The following is a 23,914-nucleotide window of genomic DNA, read 5'->3' as shown; positions in this document are numbered from 1 at the left end:
CAGAGGTGGCGAAATGACGGCCCACAGGCCATACATAGTCCTTAGACGGTTTCAAATTAGTTGCCAACATTTAAAAATTGAAAAATATCACAGAATCAAAATTTCTGGATCCCCTTGAAAACTTTGGAGCTCAGACAACACTGGCCTCTAACTCCCTAGAGCTATGGTTGGCCAGAGTGGAGTTGCAACCATGCCCTTTAGAGGGGCCCGTGTTCTGCTCATACGGTCCCCAGCCACACACAGGCAAGTCAGCTGCAGTCACGTATCATCTTCCTGGTGTCTATGACAGGTGGGTTTGTGAGCCCTGTCCTCCTGCAAACTCCAAAAGCTTCTAGTATGTTCTCTGTGCACAGAGTAACCAACCGTCCCAATCTACTTGAGACTGAGGGGGTCCCCAGGACATGGGTCTAAAACTGGGAGAGTCCCAGGAAACCCACAACGAGTTGGTCACCCTATCCGTGCTGACCACTCCCAAATCCACATGCCAGGAGTCTTTCCTGATATTCTGGTCCCCATTCCCCACTACCATGGAAAATATTTCCCCTGCAAACTCCACTTTTACCTGAAAAAACACTTTCTTCATTCATTTGTGCATTCCACAAATACTTCTTGAACGTTCCCTCTATAGCAGGCACAGCTCTGGGCAATGGGGATAAAGCAATGAAGAGGTAGAAATCTCTGCCCTTACAAGGTTATGTCCTAGCACAGGGGAGACGGGCAATCAGTAAAAGAAACGTGGTGTATGTTATAAGACCAGAAGCGTGGAGAAAAATGAAGAGGGGAAGGGGGATGGGGAATATCATGGAAAGGGAAGGGGGTTCATAAAAGGGTTCCCTGAGTAAAGGACATTTGAGAAAAGACCTTAAGAAGATGAGGGAGACATGAAAATATCTGTCGAAAAGGGGTTTGGGGCCGGGTGAAAGGCCCTGAGATGGGTGTGTGTCTGGAGTTTCCGACTGGCGGGAGCAGAGCGAGCCTCACCTAGGAGATGAGGTCAAAGGAGATCATGGCGGCCACCCAGCTAAGACTGTTTAGGCCTTTATGTGGACCTTGGCTTTTAGTCTGAGTGAGTCAGAGGGCCACTGGGGAGCCCTGAGCAGGGGAGTAATAGGAGTAATAGGATCTAGCTCAATTATTTTTCTAGAATAGCCATCAATATAACAGTTGTTTTTTCTTCATATCCAAGTAAGTCAGTTCAAGGAAACTCCTGTAATTTCAGCGTCTTTCCTGTTAAAGACACGAACCCCGTTTAACATCATGGGGTCCTTGGGCAACAAAGATTGATGTAGAACCAGACAGTGAAAAGAAAGACTTACCTCAGTTCATCTACTGGGATTTATGGACTGCAGGCTAATGTGCTTTTGCACAGGAATATTTGTGTTTATGAAGACATTCTGATGAATGATACTTTTTTTTCCCGTTCATGAAATTTTCAACATAAAAGAACCCAGAATTCCTATTTTGAAATCCATTGTGCCATTTTTATTCTGCCTGTATTTTAATATAGCATCAATATTTAACTACTCATTAAATGAAGTGTGACTTTTATAGTGAAAATGTCAGTCTTTGCAGTTCATTAAATTCATTTAAAGTATAGCTGCTTGATTTTTTTCCCCCTGGAAGAATAAAAGGACTACGAATTGAAGGCATAAACTTTAAATTTAAGCATGTGTTTTCTTCAAAATTAACATTCAGGATCTGTAACATTATTCATAAGACCAAGGGAGTGTTTGCATCTTCCTGCATTTTACTTAGTGACTGTCGTCTTTACAGAGTACAGAGCTGTTTATCACAGTTGGATATGACCAGTGGAATGTCACTGTGGACATTAAGATGTCATAAGTTATTATGAATCTCTGGAATTCTGCATGTAGTATTAAAAAAACATTATCTTGAACTATGGCATCAGAAAAAATACACCCTGGAAGATGTGAAATTTAATAACTTGCTGAATCCAATAGGCCCTAAAAGTAGTCTATTTCAGTTTTTAAAAATCATTATGATATGACATTTGGTCACCTGAAAGAAAAGGATATATTAGAGGTGGAATTTGAGAAATGAATTATAATGAATTTTTTAGATGTTTGTGATTCCTTCTTCCTAAAATGACTATAATTTACACGTATGGGGCAGTAAAATGCAAATGATGTCAGATCACCACCGGTATGTGTTCACGATGACAAAGTCTCTTAATGAGATTTCAGAAGACTTCAGCATTTCTGAACAAGACATAAAGGAAATGAACACCCCCAGGTCCACCTCTTCCAACAGAGGCTAAAAGGGACCCAAGTGTCGTGACAGGAACACAGACACACACACACACACACACACACACACACACACACACACACACACACACACACGCTGCCCTGTTACCCTCTCCTCCCCCCAGGCCACCCCTCATGCCAGGTCCACCCACCCCCCAAAACAGAAATCTAAGCACACCCCCTGAAGCAAAGTGCCTGAAAGATAAAGCTCAAACTCTGAAGCGTGCAGGGAGAGACCTTTCGAAATCCAGCCTCTGTCTTCCCCTACGGGTGTCCACAAGAACCCCCGTCCTCTGCCTCGTCAAGGCTCCATGACTTTGCGTGATGCTGCCTCCTCCCCCCGGATACCCACCCTGAAGTTCTGTTAAGGTAAAATTCCCAAAACAGTTTCCTTACCTGGAATGATCATTATAAAAGAAAAATTTTACTTTGTTCTATTCTGGTTTCAAAAGTCTAAAAGGCATTATATTTGAGGAAAAAAACAAGGTCGGGGGGGGGGTGGCTTTTGAAAAAGAAATAGGCAGGACCTGACTGCCACTGTATGTGCTGAACTCACTGCACCTAAACAGCTACAGTAAATAAAATGACTGGGGAATCTTTCTGATGAACCCAAAGGTTGATGACTGGAGGAGGAGGGCTATCCATGTATTTGTTAAAGTGTAACGATCCACTTGAAGAAGTTTGTGGGGTTGTTTTCTCTTTTACTTCTGCCCTTTTCCCTGAAGCCCTCCTACTGGAAAGGAAATGGGAAAAAAAAAAACTTATCTGGAGTCCAGAGCACCTACCTAAATTACTAAGACAGTAGAGCACATACAAAATAAAATAATAAATCAAATTCTACTCCAGGCATCTGGCCGCTTGCTAAGAAGCATGCAGCCTGCCATCAGCAACTTCACCACCTACACCTAGAGGGGCAAACATTAATTTCAAATCAGTGGCTATTGTCAAGCATGTATGAATGTATTTTATTGCTTCTTTGTGATCGGTGACAGTGGACTGGTAGGTTACAAAGGCAGTAACCAAAGGGAGGGCCTCTTCTCACGCCTCTGCTGCTTTCCACCACTGGGAAGTCCATCCGAGTCCCATGGAGTGTAGTACACATGCGTGCGCGCGCACACAGACACACACACGCCCTTCCAACATTTCCCAATATTTTTGTATTTTCCCCACTCCCTCCCTTCCCTGTTATAAGTATTAATACTATATTAATTTATAACACAAACCTGCCAGGTAAATCCAAAAGGAAAAGAAAATGAAAAAATGTACGATACATCCCATTGAGAGATACCCACAACTGAATTATTTGTGCCTCTCTTTAAATCGCAAAAATTTTGGTCTGCCCATAAAGAACTAAATGTTCATTTGTTTTCATTTAGCTCTTCCAGGATTGGCTCTCCAGGAACGGCCCATATTGGCCAAAGTAGCTACTTCTTATAAGCTACTGCTGCCTCTAAGACATTCTCCCACATTCCCATTGGCTTAAGTATTCTCGTACTTTTCTCAAATTTGTAGCTGCCCAAGTTTAATTACCCCAGAACAATCCAGTCATCGACAGCTAACTGAAAGAGTGTGGAGTTTTTCTTCCCCCATAAATCTATTCATTGAGATTCCACCAAGCCTGGAATGTCCAGGGAAAGATTCAATAATCAGGGGAGAAATGAGTTGCAGAAACTCAAAGAGAACAGAATAGCCAAGGCAGGAGATTACAAAGCCAAGCGATGAGGACTCACTGAATTAAACATTCTTAAGCAGACTTACATACATAATGAATTGGTCAATTCTGTCCAATGTTTCTGAAAGAGATTACCCTTCCAACAAGCCAAACGAGTGTTCAAGGATGGTAGCTCGGATGGATTCCCGAACAAAATAAGTGTTAATCACTTTATCTCCCCCGATCTTTTTTTGTGAAGAAGAGCAACTTTTCATTTCCATAAAGCCTTGAACTCGTTGGCTGGTAGGGGATGGGGGTGGAGCTGCAGTTGAGGGAGGGCTGGTTCGAGGATGCAGACAATGAAGTCCCTGAAAAGGGGGATTTCCTGACAATAAAACCCTCCTGATCAGGGCAAGAGAGGGGACATTGTTGTCTGCAGCGCTCCCCCTTTCCTTTGGGAATTCCAAGCATGGTGGAGAGGGGAGCGTCATGGTGACAACTGCTCTGGGAAGGATCAGCCAGGTAGGCTTTGCGATTTATTGCTTGCGAAACGCTGGACCACCACAAAACATTCGTTCTTTTAAACACATTGCTACGGGTTCCTTAAGACATCCTGTCAGTTTAAGGAATGTGTAAAGTAATCAGCCTATAAAAACTTTAAGCAAATGGCCACCGTCTATTAGCAAAAAAACCTCCCAACTAGTTATGACTGGAGATTTTTCTGTACACCAGACACAGTGCTGGGTTCTGAGGACAGAGCATCCAATAAGACAGACATGGTCACTGCTCTCAGGAGCTCACAGTTTAGAAGGCCGACGCTATTTCTTAAGCGTCTATGCGCGCCATACCGTACAGAGTAGCCACTGCAAAATATCTGAGGGAAGAATGAAGAAAAGACTTCTGAGCTTGGGGTTCACGTGGCTCAAGACTAAAAAATAATAATAACAACTAGCAGGTAGACTGGAAATGACCAAATATATGAAATAATCAACTGGAGTGTGCCCCCCAAGTTAGAAGAAATGGGACGAGAAAGAGAAATAACCCTGACACCCAGATCCTATCTGTTATTTCATGCAATCACTGCACAGAACCAGTCATTGGTGGTGTTTTAACAATTCACTCCAAAGAGCTTTGTGACTGACTTACTTCAAGTATCTAGAGACACAGGTGAACCCTAATTGAGCCAAGTCCCAAGTTCATGAACACTTATTCCAATTATTCCCTCTAGTGAACACAGACCTTCTCTTCTCAATCTGCTATATCACACAGCTTTGCAAATTCAAAAGTTATTTCTAGTAACCCAGAGAGAGCCCCAAACAAAAGAGAGAGAAGGAAAAAGAAAGAAAACAGTTGCCAGATGTCAAGACAAGTGTTGATTCTTTTACCTGGTCCAGGGACTTCCTTCCCTGGTGACTCCCCCCCAGATGGACACTGGCCTTCTTAGCTATTCCGAGGCACACACAGTGAGGGAGCATCCTTTTAGCTCCATCAGGCCCTAGAGAAATAACTGCCCTATATTTAGATAAATGCCCTTTGTAACGAAGGAATGATTCATCCCAGTTAGCACTTTCTAAATGACAAAGCCACAGAGTTTTCCAAAATATTCCTCTAGCTCAGTGGTTCCCAACCAGGGGCGATTTTGCCCCCCAAAGGATATTCGGCAATGAGATGGTTTTGGTTGTTTTACTGGAGGTGCTACAGGCATCTAGTGGGTAGAGGCCAGGTTTGCTGCTAAACATCCAAAAATGCACAAAAAGCCCCAAAACAAACAATTATCTGACCCCAAACATCAATAGTGCTGAGGTTGAGAAACCCTGACCTAGTTATATATTAAGCGAAGAACAGAGGGTCCACATATAAATGTTTAAGGTGTAAAGTCCTCCAAATAGTTCTGTTCATATGTCGGGATATTCTGGGGCAAGAGTCTTTCCCCACCGTCTGTGTTCCACAGTCTATCCGTATCTTAAGAAATTTACCTGATGTTCGGCTAAAAATAATATCCTAGAATAATAACGATGATAATATGTAATATTAATGAAGTGCTTAGTATATAGACAGTTAGTCAATATTTACAACAACCCTATGTTATAGATGGTCTACCATTATTCTCTACAAAGTAAGCTTATTTATTGCACACAATGACCCACAGAGCAGCTGGGTTTATAAGCCTCTAAAATGTTAGTGCTACGGGGCAGGATTTTCTCTGTTTCGTTCACCAATGTCTATCCACCACCCAGCAGAGTAGAATCCCCATTTTAGAGATGCAGACACTGAAAGGCTCAGGAGCGAGCTGGAGATCACAGAGCCCATACGTGGTGGAAAGTGGCTCAAACCTGGCCTCTGCCCACACACCCTGCCAGCCTGCCAACTGCTCGATATTTGGAGTCATTAAAATCCATTAGACCTCTTGGGCCAACCTTAGATAAACAACCTAAGGAGGAATGAGTCAGGCTGCTTTCCAAAGTTACCAAAATAAAGTTTCCCACTTTTCAGGAAGCTGATTAAACAAAACAGTGGCACCAAGACAATGGTAAAGTACATCTGCATTGCCATGAGTCACTTTAAAGCAATCTAAGCGGGTGGCTGGTTTTATGAGAGGTTAACTGCTTCTCTTAATTTGGGCAGGGCTCACGTGGCATCAGGAAGGCTTCCCTGAGCCAAGACAGCAGGGCTTTCTCAAAGATCAAATGCCCTGGGTGTGCGCAGAAACGCTTTCCAACCCCTAGGGAGCCAATTCGCGGATCCTAGGATGCACGTGTGGACCAGTCTCCACTTGACAACTGGTCCAACGGACCCCCAATGCTGGGGTAATCTTAACAGTCTTCAGGTAAAATTAAAACTACATCTACTCAATTAAGATAGATGCTAATGACGGCAGGATGTGAACATTTAGGAATTAGTACTTTTTGAATGATAAGAGAGCTCAAACACTGATTTGAAGGCTCAGGGGCTATCCCAATTTCCCTGTTTTCATCATTTCAATAGATTCCCTAACTCTGGGGGAAATATCCTAAAGGAGAGGAACTCTGGCAAGTGCTATAAATTGAGAGTTATACTCGTCCTTGTAAAAAGACCAAAAGGGGAAGGGATACGTTTGTTTTTTATTTTTACAATATTGACACAACCAGTAGACTTTAATTTCCTAAGTGGAAATTTCTCTTGTAGAAAGATACTCAAAGTATTCTTGACACTATGCAAACATGCTCATTGTACTTAGAAGTATTTTAAGTATTTATTCATAAGTTGCTTTTCTCCACAAAAGAATTGGGTGACTTTTATTTGTTTTTTGGGTTTTTTTTGCGGTACTCGGGCCTCTCACTGTTGTGGCCTCTCGCGTTGCGGAGCACAGGCTCCGGATGCGCAGGCTCAGAGGCTATGGCTCACGGGCCCAGCCGCTCCGCGGCACGTGGGATCCTCCCAGACCGGAGCACGAACCCGTGTCCCCTGTATCAGCAGGCGGACTCTCAACCACTGTGCCACCAGGGAAGCCCCTGGGTGACTTTTAAAAGTACAATTGATTCTAAAGAGAGAGGTAATATTTCTAAGAATCAAGGCAAAAAAAAATTAAAATAATAAAGCCAAGGTGACTAGCACTCAGGAATGCACATCCTATTCTTCTGGATAATTACTACATAAGTTTCATGCTGGACTCCAAGCTTCCTGACAGCCAATGCAAAGAAATGAGAATAACAAGATTAATAATACCCATTAGATAAAACCAAGTGATGTTTTTTCCAGCTCTTCCTGATACAGTAACCTAAAAAGATCCTCTGGTAAGTCATCCTAAAAAAAAAAAGACACTATGAATATGTAATGGACTATAATTAAACAGAACCCCAAAAAAAGGATGTTCATGAAACTATTATTCATAATTCCGCTCAATGCGAAATCCTAGGAGTGTGTAATCGACACCTGAGAGATACCCAGTGAAGGCAAATGTGGACTGGGGTGTACAACAGTGTGTCGTCCTAAGCATTCAGCTCTCAGGCTGGCAGAAGCCTCACTTTAAGTTAGGTTATCTGGATGAATGGATGCACTGCATCTTCTTCAGGCCATTCTCCATAAATATATTATTTCTTAAAACAGTTTTTAATAGGGACTGAGCACCAGATTTAAGGGACTTCCCTGGTGGCACAGTGGTTAAGAATCTGCCTGCCAATGCAGGGGACACGGGTTCAATCCCTGGTCCGGGAGGATCCCACAGTCCGTGTAGCAAATAAGCCCATGCGCCACAACTACTGAGCCTGAGCTCTAGAGACTGGGAGCCACAACTACTGAGCCTGCGCACCATAACTACTGAAGCCTGCGTGACCAGAGCCCATGCTCCCCAACAAGAGAAGCCACCGGAATGAGAAGCTTGCGCACCACAACGAAGAGTAGCCCCTGCTCGACGCAACTAGAGAAAAGCCTGTGCACAGCAACAAAGACCCAACACAGCCAAAAATAAATAAATAATTTTTTTTAAAGAAAGGACCATCATTTCTGATAAGAAACTAAAGGACAAGAATTCTGCATCAACCATCAAGTATGATGGCCAAACAACATCATCAGAAAAAAGTTTCCCAGAAAGTTAAATTCTCATATATGGGTTATGCTACGCTGGGAAATTTTAGTAGTCAAGCAATGAGGTATTGTCTATTGTCCAAAAGTTATCTGTTAACTTAGGGTTGAACTGGCCTCTTTAAAAAAAAAATACCCTTTTCTTTTTCCTCTCCACATCTGGACACTGTTTTTTGTCTCTCTTTCTAGATAAGAATGTTCTCGATCACTCTCAACTATTGTCACCCTTCTTGTCTTCTTTTGTCACTCTTCTTACTTTTCGTATTAGTCTATCAGAATTCTTTAGCCTGACTTGGTTTTCCTTCACTTGGTTTCTGCCCTGAGATTCCACAAGTTTCACATTAATAAACACACAGGCTCAAGAATCGTAGGGAAGCGGGATGGATGCCAACTACAACCTGCCATCTTGCACCTGCTCGAGTGCCAGTGTTTTCAAAGTGTCTAACCATGAAGAGATATTCAGATGATCAAAATGGTATATATCACAACTACAGTGTTTCCTAGGAATCTAGGATTAAGACAAGCCATAAAAAAAGGGAATGTGTAGTATGAAATTTAGCCCACTGGCAGTTAAAAACCTGTTAAACCAAAGCCAGAATTGGAAACAGTATTTGAAACATTATTAATTCAGACAGAGCAAGGCTATTATGCTACCAAGAAAGTTATCTACTGTGAACAACTGGGCTTTGAGGGCCAGCAAAAAGAGCTATTTCAAATTAATATTTTCAAAACAACTGATATGTCTAAGCAATGCACGAAAATATTAAGACAGGCAATCCTACTTTGTGGTGCTGATCTATAACCACTGAAATGACCCTGAGCAGAACTCTAGTGTTTAATAAAATTCAACAATCTTTTTCTAAGGCATTTTGTTTTTGCTTAATGTGGTTAACTTTGATACTAGATATGGAGGGTCTTCAATGTCAAGTTGAGGACAAAGCAATTTATCTTGTAGGCCATATCTATTATGCCTATCTATTATCCCATATCTATTATGCATACTGGATTAATTTAGTTGATATATACATACATTTTTTTAATTTTAATAGTTTTGCATTTATTGTATGGGTAATTTTTACATGTTGCCAGCAATACAAGGTTCCCTTACGCAACAGTGATATAAGTTAAAAAGTGAGTCAATGTAAAAACATTTTTAATAAATAATACTGGTGGTAAGTAGATACGGCCAAAAGGAGGTGGCAAATCTGCGAAAGCACTGGTATAAACAAAGACGAGCCATTGGAAGTGCTTTTAGAGGGAGAATGATGCTTAGACTAATACCCTTTTGAGGGATCAAACCGAAGTGGAGCGCAGATTTGATTGCAGGCGGGAGAAATTTAGAAAATACAGAGAGTCAGGGAGGAGCTTGTGGCTATGGCTGAGGCCTTGGCTAGGACACTGGCAGTGGAAAGAAAGAAGACAGACGCAAAAGAGGTCATGAGAAGAAAAATGAAGACGGCATGAAGAGCTATTGCCTTAAGAGAATGAAAGGGGCCAAGTAATCACAGTTAATATTTTGTATCCGAAAATGACGAGGGCATTGAGAGAAGTGGTAAAAACTTGAAGGGGAGCTCTGGGGCAGAGGGATGCAGGTTGCCATATGGCTTATGTTTGATTTAAACTGATGGCAGGCAGGGAAGTGGTGATATCCTATAGAGAGCTGCCATATAGGGGATGAGAAATGTAGATCAAGCCAGAGATGAAGCTTTGAGGCCTCGGGGAAGACTGCGAAAAAGGCCCCAGTTCTTCCACCTCCCTGTATCCACGCCCCTTTGTCATGTGATTTTGCAGCAGCTCCTTTCAAGAAATGGAATCTACCTCCCCTCCCCTTGAATCTGGCTTTGGGCAGTAGAACGTGGTAGAAGGAACAGAATTTCTGAGCCTGAGCTCAAGGGCCCTCTGCACTTCTCAGAATGCTACTACCATGCAGGCACTTGTGTACATCTTGGCGTGCTGGAGGGGAGAGACTACACGTATGTGCAGGAGAAGCAAGGGGCCCCAGTGGACAGTCAGCCAATCTCCAGAAACAGAGCCTCACAGCCAACCTGCCACTGCCCACAAACACATTAGCGAATCCAGCCAAGATGAGAATAACTGCCCCACTGGGCCCAGACTAAATTACTGACTTGCAGAATCACAAGTAAAACATGTTTTCTGTTTTAAGCCACAAGGTTTACTTTGTTACGCAGCAATAGATAGCCGATACAAACAACATCAGAGAGGGAACAGCTAAAGGCAGAAAGCAAGATCCACATACAAAGTGAAAATAACACAGGGGAAAAAGAGCAAGAAGCCAAGCTTTGGGAGGACATTCCCACCGCCTGGGAAGAGGAGGGAAAGCCGCAGACAAGACAACAGAGCAGGAGTACCCAAATATGTCAATACAATATTTGGGAACCAGAGACATGGGAGATCACAGGACACAGAAGGATAGTCATCAGGAAAGCATAGCCCCAGGGCTCAGAGCAGGATCTAGCTTAAGTAGGCACTTCACATTCTTGCAGGAATGAATGAAGTTTGATCCAGCAAGGCAGAGCTCACAGGAGAAGAGGAAAAAGGTAGTGTCAGTAATGCAAGGAGGAACAGAAGCAGACTGCAGGGTGTTGAGGTGGGCCTGAGTGGGAAAGACATGGAAAAGCCCAGGGAGAGACATCTTGTTTGCGCCATTGTTCAGAGAGATGTTAAAAAGGCGGTCCACAGAGTCAGACAGAAGAGTCGATGTAGATGGTCCTTTCTCTAGGACTCACAACTACCAGCATAGCCAGGACCAACAGCAACAGCATCACCTGGGAATGGGTTAGCGATGCCAACCTTCCGGCCCACCCAGACCCGCTGATCCGCATTTTATCCTGACCCCCAGCTGACCCGCATGCATATCCCTCATAGAAGCACTGCTCTGCGAGGTCCAGAGACAAGGAAGAAAGAATGTTTAATTACATCTTGAGAAAGTCATTCTGTTTTGAACTCCTTTCAAGCCTCCAGATAAAATCAAAGCCAGAGTCTCAGTCTGGTGCTAACACATCTTCCACACCTCCCTAACACTTGCAAATCCCCCTTTTCAACAAACAGAGAGCAGAGCCTGAGGCCAGCAAGGTCTCCAGTGAGCTCTCCAGAATACTGTTTACTCCCCTGGTATTTATCTTTAGGATTTTCTTCTATGTCTGGGAAGTGATAGGGTTTTCCATTTGAGATGGTCTTCATTTCACATTAATTTATGTAAGGGAAAAAAGTGACTTAAACAAAACCATGACATGTACTATAATGTGGATAGAATGAGGAGACAGCCAAAGCCGTGACAAGGGAGGTGGCCCTCAACAAACTGTAGATTGGAAAATCTGTAGTGGAGGTCAGAGGACATCTGGGCACATTTGAAAGTAGAAAAAGGACTAAGACGGGAAAGATAGGAGCTGTCCGCAGAACCAATATTCAACAATCAGAAAGGGAATGACGCTGTTGGGGGAATTTCTCCCAAAGAGTAGAAACTGCTCTCCTCTGGGTCTGGATAAAAGAGAGAAGCGGTTCCTACACGAGTGAGGATGACACATGAGCAATTCCTAGCAGATAATATCAACGTTCCTCATGAAGCGAAAGATGTGAGTTCCCTCCTAAGAGTGAGGGGAGAGCTGGTCTGACTGTGACTTAAAAAGAGTGGAGGCGACTTGGACTCTCCGTTTGGAGAATGTCCAAGAGAATAAAGAGATAAACAGAAGGACCCAAGCACACTCAGAGAGCTTTCGTTTTTAGAAAGGAAAACGGACACAGTGTTCAGTTACCCTAAAGTTGAGAAATGAGGCTGACCAAGGGCTGACACAGCCTACACAGCAAAAGGAGAGGGGGCTGAGGAAGCTGCCGTGTCTTTGCCATCGAGGTTGCATGGTCAAGGGTAAAAGAAGGGGGCCAGAGGGTTAAGTGAGGAGAAAGGGCGTAAAGAACTGCAGGTTTCTGGGGAAGAAGATTTGGTGAATGTGTGGATACGATGAGTCACAGGTAAGCTGGGTTTGATCAAAAAGGAAACCCATCAGTTGAAAAACAATCTAGTTTTAAAAAACGCAACTGAAGACTGACTTGTGCGCAAAACTCTATTACCCAGAGTTAGGACCTGAGAAATGGCAGTGTAAAAATTCAAGAGGTATTTTGAAAAGAAGAAAAATTTGGGCCTAAAATATAGGTAATGAATTAATATTAGGACATCGGATTTGCAGTTCCTACAAAGACACAGATCAATCATCGGGTATTTTAAGCATGCCCAAAATAAAACCCCAAAGCTGAAGAAAGGATTGAAAAGATAGCACAGTGTATCTCTTTCACCAAAAGAGGACCCTCCAGGAGCAAATAAAACCAAAAATATTGAACGAAGTTTAGCAAAATACAATGTTACAGTTTGTTCACGAAATCTCCAACTTGGAGATACCCAGAAGGGTTCCTTGGACCTCACCCATCACTCACTCATAGGCACTCACCCCTGCTTCTGCAGTAACTGAGTGTTCCCTGGGCACGTGGCCAGCCACAACCTGGCAGTCACAGGTGTGGCCATGTGTCTCAGTTCTGGCCAGTGAGAAAGAAGCAAGTGTCCTGTGGCAGCCTCTGGAGACCTCCCTTGACCACATTTCCTTCCTGCCGGTTGGACCATGATGATGACTGGCATTCTACCTTGGACCATAAGGACAAGGGTCACATGAAAGTTAGAGACAGCTTGGGTCCCAGATGTCTATGAAGCCCGCGTAACAGCCCAGAACTACTTACCTCTGGTCTTCATTAGGGACAAGAGAAAATCTATCTCATTTAAGCCACTGCTTCTCAAGTGGTTTGGGGGGTGTTACTGTTTGTTTGGGGGTTTTTTTGGTTTGTTTTGTTTTTATTTGGCCGCACTGCACAGCTTGTGGGATTTCAGTTCCCCAACCAGGGATGGAACCCGGGCCCTCGGCAGTGAGAGTGCGGAGCCCTAACCACTGGACCACCAGGGAATTCCCTCAAGTTTTTTTTTCTGTTACTTGCAGGTGAACCCTAACTAACAGGCCCTTCTTTGCCTACATTGAAGTTTCCCCTTCCTTGACCATTTCTGGAACACTTTCACCAAACCAACCATTGGCTTCTGCCTAGAACACCTCCCTATGTACACATATTCACACACACACACACACACACACACACACACACGAATTTCATGAACACTCACATATGCACACCTGCTCTCCTACCAAACTAGAGGTCTCTTGAAGGCAGACCACATCTAATGTCAGCCCCTCACAAGAAGTGCATTCCTAATAAATGCTTGGCAAATAACAATGATGACATTTGCATTAAATAAGCACAAGCTATTTCTGGTTTCCACAAAGGATAAGAAACATGGACAACTCAAATCCTCAAAAATCGTCAAAATCGTCAAGCTCCACTTCATTTAGCAGTTTAAATGGACTTTTCTTTTTTTTTAACTACCTCATGCCCACTTCCCTTTGCTGTGACATCAGCGGTTTGCTCTCCCTCTGAGGATCCATTGCTCCCGACTCTTGGCCTATGCGGTTTCCATGGGGCTGCCAGTATGCGCCCCTGATCCTGAGATGGGTATGTGATGTTGGGCTTGGGCACGTGACCCAAGTCTGTCCAATGAGACTCAGTGCAGAGGAGGTACAGAAACAAGCAGGGAAGAGAATCTCCCCTTCTTGGGGAAGCTGAGCTGTGCAGGTGTGACTTGGAGCTGCTACTGAACATCTTCCCACCACCCAAGTATAACCTGACTGAGAGAGAAGCTGAACAGATGAAAACAGAACTAATATAAAGGAGTCTTGACAGCATCCCTTTGTAACGCCTGGATCCAGCTATGCCTGAAGCAAAACTTACAACCCCTTTTCTATTTAACTCATTTTGAGGACTTTTCCCCACTTGGAGTCCAAAGAATTTTTACTTATACAACAGTTTAACCACTTCTCCATTAAACATTGTTGTTAGAATTTTTTGAGTAAGCCAAATAATGAGTTGAGTTTCTCCCTGGAGACAGGCATAAAGGAGTAGCAAAACAGTCTACTAGTACGCTTTATGAGTACTCAATAGTTCTAAATTTAACTCATCCTTTTTTCGAGAAAAACCAACTTCCAACCAAACATACATATTTCACAAAAGTGTTCTAGTCAGGTCAGCATTTGAGACTTCTCCTTCCTATATCTAGAAGATTTTTTAAAAGAAAGTGGAAAAATTTTGTTATTCTGCAGCACACCAAAATCCCTTGCTCATTATAAATTAGCTGTAGAAATTGCTGGGAAAATCTCACATTATAGTACAGTTACACTACATCAATTTAAAATATTTTGAAAACTCACTTCCATTAGAATATTTAATATAATTCTTCTATATATACAATTTATAGTCAGTGTAGAAAAGGTCACATTAAACTCGCAAGATATGGAATAGAAGGGCCCACCTTAAAATCTATCTCCTCCAAAAGAACGAATCTATATCATTCAAATATGTATTTAGAGTGAAATCCAAACACTTCTTGATGTTGGCCAATTTCTTTAATTTATGGATTATCAAGACATGACAAGTATTCTTTTATAAACAAAGTAAAATTAAATTAAGATTAAAGATAGAATGTTAGTCATACAAGAAGGGACATTTTCCAATGGCTAATGTGTTTTATACAAGAGTGGAACATATCTAAAAGAACATGGCCTCCCAAAGGAAGGGATTAGGATACAAACCTAGGAAACAAAGAAAATAAAATGACCTACTACAAAGAGAGAAGATAAAACCTGTCAGAAGCTCATGCAGACCTTGAATAAAAGCTTCTACTCCTTTTATTTTAATAGGGTTTTTTAAAAAGAGTGCTGAATCCACCTTTAAAATACACTGAATTTATAAGCATACTTAGCAGAAATCCTGTCCTTCCTTATTAACCACACTCAAAACAGATTCCCCAAGATATTTATGACATCATGAACATGTCACAAAATCCAGTTTGAAGTTGCATCTCTTACACAAAGAAAAACACATGAAATGTTTTAATTCATAAATGGCTGACGTGGTTGTAAAGTATGGTATTGCAAATTTTGCATTATTCCCACTTGATGATAGCCATTTAAGACTGTTTCTTTCCAAATAACTGTTAAGCTAGAAAAGATATATCATCACACACACACACACACACACTCCTTTTTTTGTTTTTTTTTTTTGCGGTACACGGGCCTCTCACTGTTGTGGCCTCTCCCGTTGCGGAGCACAGGCTCCGGACGCGCAGGCTCAGCGGCCATGACTCACGGGCCCAGCCGCTCCGCGGCATGTGGGATCTTCCCAGACCAGGGCACGAACCCGTGTCCCCTGCATCGGCAGGTGGACTCTCAACCACTGCGCCACCAGGGAAGCCCCACACTCCTTTTTTATACCATCCTTGTCATGGTACAGTAAGATTTCCAAATTTTCGGAGTTTCACGTGTTACGTCCTAAAATACTGCCTCCCAAACTGGGAAGTTGGATTACCAAACACCGCACCAGCCTACCCTCAAGACCAAGGATGCGTCCTTGCCACCCCGTCTCCTTACTATTAGAGAAATGACTTCTGTTTCCAGCGCTTTATCACTTACAGGAAGCCTCAGAGTTTGGTTCTCCAACCCTGAGCTCTCTGAGTTCCAAGGCACGGGTAGGTTCCAGGGCACCTACTTGACATCTCTGTGGGAATGTTCCACCCAAATATCCCATATCAGTGTTATCTTTCCTTCAACCCCAGCTTCTCCTCTGGCCTCTCTGCTTCTGTTCAAAGTCTTAACATTCATTCAGGTCCCCAGTTCAAACACCCTGAGTCGTCTCCGCTTCCTCTTTCTCTTTCCTAAGCTACAGAGATGCTCTGTTCCGTGCCCTCCTCTCCTTCACGTCCATATTCACATCTCCTTAGTTCAAATCTTTCTCACACTTTTATCTTGACTGGCTAGTGGCGTCCTCCCTGGTCCCCGCTGACCGCCACCTCCTGTCGGGCCCCACGCTAATCTAGTCAAAAAGTCAGATTCATCTTCACAAAATTCAACCCCTACCACACGCTAGCCCACTCAAAATTCTTCAAACGTGCTCAGCAGCAGACACGGGTGTCCTTCCAACAGCCTCCTTCCTTGCTAACAGAGCGTAACATCAATTATGCTCATGTGACAAGTGTCCAGCCCCAGGGGATGACATGGGATTGGTCTATGCTGATCACAGCAGTCCTCTTCTTCTTTGCCAATGACTGTCCTAGGGTGGGCATGTGATCCGTTTCTGAACAGTAAGATGAAAGAGTCTAGTGGAACTGTTTCCAAGAAAGCGATTCTTTCTTAATAAGAGATGTGTAGAAAGAGAAAGCGCTCCTTTACTGCCACCCACACCACTGCCCTGCTTCTCATTTCGCATGCTATCATGTGAGGATGTGACGTCTAGAGCTACAGCAGCCAACCTGTGACCATGAGGAGAATGTTGAAATTCCAAGGATGGCGGAATAAAGAGAAAAGTAAAGGGGGTCCTTGAAGACATGATTGAACCATCCAAAACAGCCTGAAATGGCCCACCTAAAGACTTACTAGTAAACAAATGTCTTTAGGGTTTATGCACTGTTTATTGTTTATTCTGTTACCTGCAGCCCAAAGCATTCTAGCTGATAAACTTACAAAGAACAAACTACTTCCCTTACCACTGAAGGCCCTCTGTGCCATGCTACTCACAGTATGACATCATCACCTGAGAGCCCCACCCCAGACCTATGATGCAAAAACTCTAGAGGTAAAGTCCAATGGTCTGTGTTACAGAAAGCACTCTGGGTATTACTCGTGTATGCTCAAGTTTGAGGAGCACGGCTCTATAATATGATCACAAATTACTCTTTTCCATTTCATCTACTATCCTACATACCGCAAGGAACACTGGGTCTGTATTTCTCCGATGACAGTGACCTCATTTCACTAGGTCTGAGCATCATTTGATGCTCGCTTAATTTCATCTCTTTCTAATCAAAGTTTTCAAACTCGAAGCCTCCTGGGACCTGAGAGGTATACAGAAGGAAGTGTGAGGTGGAGGGAGTGGAGAGGACCACGGTGAACTGTGGAGTACACAGCCATCTGAATCAGGGCAACTAGCAGACGATGCCATGCCAGGGTACAGGTCCAGTATTTACGATGAAAGAAAAACTGGAAATCCAGATTTATATGCAAAGATTTTTAGAAACAGACAACTAATTTATTTTTTTAAATACTGGTGCAAAGTAAACAAAACAAGTCCTCAAGTGGATTCAGTGTCTCCCTGACAGTTTGTGACCTGGAGTAGACAGTTCTTGAAATAACCACACATACTTTGAAGGCTGTGGCCACGTACAACCATTGACTTCACCTGAAATGACTAAAATTAACATTCTTTGGCTAACTGTATATTAGGCTTCACTGAGCACATGGTTCTCATCAATATTCCACTGGTTGACGTGGAAAAATGGGGAGTTTCTGGACCTCAAGCTTGTGTCAGCAGGACTGCTTTATCCAGTAGTCACCATAGACCGGACACCTAGAACTATAAGATTCTCAGGAGCCTACAGAAATGTTTAAAATGTAGAAAAAAGTAATTGGCCACACAGCACAGAAGTAAGCGTGCGTGCACGCACACACACACGCTACAAAATTAAAACTAATAGATGCTCAATTAAATGCCTACAAAATACAAACATAAGCCACCTAATCAACATCAACTCAGATATGGTATCATGTCATATTGTATTGAATGCAGGATGTGGAGGGGAGCCCAAATCAATAGGGCTTAGGAATTGCCAAGGACCTCAAAAGGCCCTGAGTGCCGACCAGGAACCAACCATTCTGTCCTAGGTCTTGTCTTCTTTATAGCAATCACAAACTTCGTACCCAGTTTTACTGCCCCTGGACATTGCTCACTTCAGGATCCTCAGCCTAAAACAAAGTTTCCAACCAGAGCTGCGTGTTGGAATCACCTGGGGAGCTTTTAAACACACAGCTGCCTGGATCCCCTCCCCAGAGACTCTTACTGAACGAGTCTGGGGTAAGGCTGAGCTTGAGTATCTTCTACAAGCCTCCTCCTACCCGACCATGGCTGAAGCCAGGGCTGAGACCCCACTGTTTTAGAAGCATTTCCAGAAGCATTCTCTGAGAGAGTCATCTTTCCAGTTAGGCCATCTTGATTTTCTTTCTACTGTCTTGGCTTGGAACAAAGGAAGATCACGGTACCATCAGTGGACTGATCATCTAGAACAGGGGTTGGCAACCTTTTTCTATAAATAATAAATGTTTTAGGCTTTGCAAGCCATGCAGTCTCTGTCACAATGACTCAACTCCGCCACTGTGGCAGGAAAGTAGCCCCAACAAGATGTAAACAAATGAGTGGGGCTGTGTTCCAATCAAAGTTTATTTATGGACACAAAAGTCAATTTCATGTAGTTTTCACAGTCACAAAATAGTCTTCTTCTTTTGAATTCTTTCAACAGTTGAAAAACGCAAAAACCAACCTTAACTTGCAGACCATGACCTGTGGGCTGCAGTCTGCCAGCTCCTGACCTAGAATGACTACTCCATTGGTTTGAGACCATAAAACTAACGAATGATAGAATCCAAATTATTAGATTAGAACTACACTGAAAGTGGTTAAATTATACCTCCTCCACTCACTCAACTGAATTATCCACATAGTCGAACACTGTAGTAGAACTGCCCACAGAGTCGAACGTAAACTAGAAATGATGTATTTTAAAATGATTTTCGCATCCTCATCTGCATATGAGTTTGTTAAGACAAAAGTTGCAAAGGAGCAGTACACAGGCATGCTTTGAGGGTCCCACATAATGATTTCACGTATTTGTTAATTTGCAGCCAATACTTAAAATTCAGGATATTTCCCATAAAAACCCAGATTATCATTTTCTTGAAAAAAAAGAATTGCAGAATGTGGAGATACTGGGTCAAATGTTGGCATGGCAACAATCTACTAATGCTGAGCAAGGCTCCCCCTTTAAATGGGGCATGTTCTCCACTTGACCACAACCTCTAGCTTCATGAAGGTTAACTGGCTGTCCCTACAGACAGAGTTTATGACCCTTGCTCTAAGGTCCCTAGAAGAACCTTTTACTTCTTTCACAATGTGGTTTCCACATCTTGGTTAAACACCTGACATGGAAATCTCTCAATCTGCTCTCAAAATTCAACACCCCCATACTCCAGACCCTAGAAATAAAACCATGAGTTCTCATGCTAGTGCAAGATATCAACTTAAGGAGAGTTTCAATCAAATCCCCCTTCCCTCTCAATACATTCTCAACTTGAACCATGGGCTCCAATAAGGTAGACCAATGACAAACCACCCTTCAGGTCCTCTTATTCTTCAGGCTAGCCAAGGTAGATAGGCCCATGAGGTGGAGGGAAAGTGCTCACATCAGAACAGCTTAATTAAGCAGAGTGATCAATAACACATATAATAATTAGGAAGCAATGTTTGGGCCAGATGGAGTTACAACAGCATAGGATTATTCTACATAGGGTAAGACGTCAATAGCTGTATTTTGAAAGGGGGTGGGGAAGCCCTAAGAATATGCAGAAAAGCTAGTAACTAGAGTTTAGTCCAAATTCATTATTAACCCAATGCGTGATTGTACCTGGCTTACACCCACATTAAACGTAACAGTGTATTTGGGGGCGGGTGGGTGAGGAGAGCTGGCTTCTGACCACTACATGCCGATTGATACGTTGCATATTAGCTTCTTACTGGTGAAGACAAATTGAACCCAGGGAAAGAAAAGTTCCAGATATATAGACAATGGGTCACTAATTCACTTGAATAACATAAAGCTTTTTTTTAAAAAAAAAGATATAGGTGTTAGTTTAATTTGTTAGCTGCATCAGAAAAAGAAATGTTCAAACAGTAGATTTTCCACTTGAAATTAAAATGGAAATTAGCCCTGAGGAAATAGAGATGACTTTGAGTTTATACATCAGTGGCTGGTTCATGAATTATTAACTGATTTTAATGATCCTGGCTATATTTTATTTGAAGTTATTCTCCTACTTGCAATGACTTTTGAACCCTCAAAACTCTTTCATCCATTCTCCATAGACAGAGTACACACTTTCATGAGCGCTGACATTTAAAAAGGATCCATATACTCACAGAATGTGAAGATAATACACATGCATATAAGTTATACAAAGGACTCGGGTCATTTGTTAAAGAGAGAAATGAATGAAACCCTATTATTCACGGTTTGTAAATAAATTTAACGATAAGCGCTAACTTTTCCCTTGTTAAGCCTGGAGCGGAGGGTTCTGTATTTCTTCTAAAGTTTCCCAGATGGTCGTTAAAACAAGAAAGGGCAGAAACAGACTTTCTTTGAAAGCCATCACTTCCCATCCGGAAAGATAACGCACATGATCAAAAGTTAAGTCTTAAAAGATTAATGATTACAGGTGTTTTCAAATAAGATACATGCATGTCTTTGTACGCTGGTTTTTACATTTTGAGTATAAATCTATTGAATAACGTCACTTCAGACACACAAGTTAGCTATGAAATGAAATGCTATAAACCTTTAACTAGCACTTGCTGTTTTATACCCATGAAGTTAATACTTCTTCTTCTACTGCATTCTCCCCATAAGGAAAAATTACGGGGAGTAAAGTTGGGTTTTTCACTTCTGAAATTAAGAGTAGGGAAATACAGTATCGTGGCTCAATTTAAAGATTATTGTATTTTTATCTGCAAGGAATGAAATGCAAATATCCCTTAAAATAAGTACAATCTGATTTCTACCAATATTAAGCACTGACTTTCATAAGTTGGGTACACAGAGCACTTAAGACGACAGATTGCTGAATAACTAAGAAACCGAGTTATTTCAGGCGAATCGCTGCATTAGGAAAATATGACAGCAATCCATCTTGCATCCTCACTCCTGAAACTGAACAAGCATCTCAATAAATATTGTCTGTTTGCAAGCTTTCTAGGCGCTCCCAGAAGTAAATGTTCTGAGTTTAAATTGACTCGAAATAGCCTTTCTCAAAAAATAAAAAGAGACACACACAAAACACCCACAATTTCCTCCGGTCCCTTGAAGTACCCTTGGGATCCTAGTGAACAGAGAGATTTGCCACGCATTGCAGTGACTGGATTAGTACAAAAGGTTTCTATTTTGGTGTCATTCGAGTGTTGCTGATCTTAAATCAGAGAAAGAAGTAGTTACATTAGGCAAGGTAATGGCTTCCAAAAATAAGAGCATGCCCAGCTATACAAGGCTTGAATACACAAGGCTAAGTTGTAAGGAGATAAATAATACCCCACTGGAACAATTAGGTGGATTCTCAGAAACACTACATACTTAATTAGGCTGCCTAAGTCCCTAACTGAGCATACATGGGAGACTTTTGAAAGCATTTAATAACTTGAGTAAATCCAAAATCAGAGGCCTGAAACTAAACCTGAACCCTGGCTACAGGGATAGGCCTTTTCTTGCTTCTCTTTCAATGCTTAATGTTATCACTCTAGGAATTTTGAGAGCATGAACGCCCACCATCACCAAAGGGTTAAAACACACTGAATGATGTCCCTTCCTTCTATACTTGTTGGGAGGCCCCTCCGTGCCAGGCGCAGAGCTGGGTGATGATGACACAGGGCAGAGGGGTGAGGAAGAGAGACCCTAATGGTGTTTCACAAACTTCAGCACTGGAGTTGGGAACGGAGTATAAACAAACAGAAAGGAACACGAGCCTCCATCAGCCACAGGGCACAGCAAACTGTTCCTCACTCTTAGATACAAATCCTCCTCTTCCTGCTATGTATTCATTAGTTTTGTATAGCACCTTTCTTTCTGCAGGCTCCTTATTTCCTCCTCTGTTATCCAAGCAATCATAAACAAACTGCGATTTGAAAGAAAAAGGAGGGGAGGAGGGAGGGGCAGGGGGGAAGGAGAAAGAAAAACCACATTCAAAAGGCACAGGCCAGCCAGAGCACAGCTCTTTCTCTGAATATCGCCCTCGGGGTGATGTTTCCTCTAAAGCTTGGCCTTGGGGGCTTCAGGAAAGGATTGAGAACGGGAGTACGCGCTGCGCTGGCCCAAGGGCCGCGGTTCTCGCACCTACTCGCCGCTCCGAGCTGCGGCCAGCTGCCCTTCTGAGATCCACCTTTGGCCACCTGAAACGCTGGGTCCTCGAAGTTGGAACAGGGGGAGGTGAAGGAGGTGGGGTGACCCAGGGCGTGGTGTGGAGGTCTCTAACCCTGATCTCCCCGAAATGCCAAACTTACCCCTCCCCCCAAAATGAAAGATAAGAAGCCACTAGTGCTAACCAGGGAGGGGCGGGCACCTCCATTGCATGGTCCAGAGCGCCCTAGCGAGAGGGCAGGAAAGGCCACCTGCGGGGGTCCCACCACTTCGCGGCTCCCCTCTTCGAAGACCCCATCCAGGGCACGCTCAAAAGTTAGTTCCTTTCCTTCGCTAAGCGGCCCTGGGTCCAGCTCTCGGGGGCGTGGGGGAGGTGAGATGGGCTGGGAGGGGGGCGGCGAAGTCATCAGACCACGAGATGGGGGACTCCTGCGTTGCCCCCTTCCCCCCGCAAACTCAGGGGAACTGCGATCGTGTTTACTAATAACAACAACAAAGAATCACACGCGAGTCCCCCCTTGCAGTTCTTGGGCTGCTCTTCTTTGGGGCAGCCAAAGAGCGTCGGCCAGGTTGGGGGGGGGAGACAGTGGGAGGAGAGGCGGAGGAGAGAGGGGAGCGCCGGCTGAGGGACAAAAAGGGGGGTGGGAAGGGGGCAGAAAGAGTAGAGCGGGAGAGTTGGACAGAAACGAAGGCGCAAAGGGAAAGGAGCGGAGAGGGGAGAGAAAAGTGAAGCAGGCGGAGATCTGGACCGCGGGGCGCGCCCGGGATGGGGAGGTGGCCCCCGACCCGCCGCCCCCCGGCCCTGGCCCGGCCCGGTCACCTTGCTGTAGCCGTAGTACCCCAGGCACTGCGCGAAGTCCAGGCCGGCGGGGTCCCCGGCCGCCGCGGGGTAGAATCTCACATCCATGCCGGAGCCGGGCCCGGGGCCGGGGGCCGGGACTGGGGCTCGCCGGGACCGGTGCCTGCCTCCTCGAAGCCGCTAGATCCACCGTCGGGGGCGCCCAGCCGGGGTTGTCCGGGGGCGGCGCGCGGGACTTGGGCCGGAGGGGCGCCGCGACCGGGAGCCAGAGGAGCCCGGGAGCCGCGGCCGCCGCACACAAAGGCGCGGCCACGCGAGCCGCGAGAGAGCGGGAGGCGGCCCGGGGGACGCGCCCCGCCGGGGCACCAAGGCAGCGCTGCGCACCGGCCGGGCGCCCGGGGCGCGGGGCGCGGCGCGGGGGCCCGGGGCGGCGCGGCGAGTTCAGGTGCGCGGGGCGAGGCTGGGACGACGACGGCGGCGGCGGCGGCGGCGGCTGGCCCCGCTCCTCCTCCTCCTCCCCGGGCGGACTG

The 23,914-nt window shown here is 44.2% G+C and overlaps 1 protein-coding gene across 2 annotated transcripts in view; it reads right to left on the bottom strand.

Moving 5' to 3' along the window:
• Positions 1-23,552, bottom strand: part of TOX3 (TOX high mobility group box family member 3) — a 104,830-nt gene extending 81,278 nt beyond the window's left edge. For both annotated transcript variants that reach the window (XM_079907659.1, XM_079907660.1), the window contains exon 1: positions 23,406-23,552. In XM_079907659.1, the coding sequence (XP_079763785.1) occupies positions 23,406-23,492 (87 nt within the window). In that variant the 5' untranslated portion in view covers positions 23,493-23,552. The remainder of the gene's footprint in view (positions 1-23,405) is intronic.
• Between the last annotated feature and the right edge of the window lie 362 nt (positions 23,553-23,914).

The sequence above is a fragment of the Stenella coeruleoalba genome (genome assembly GCF_951394435.1).
Source record: "Stenella coeruleoalba genome assembly, chromosome: 20".
NCBI lineage: Eukaryota > Metazoa > Chordata > Mammalia > Artiodactyla > Delphinidae > Stenella > Stenella coeruleoalba.
This window is presented reverse-complemented; position numbering and strand designations above follow the sequence as displayed.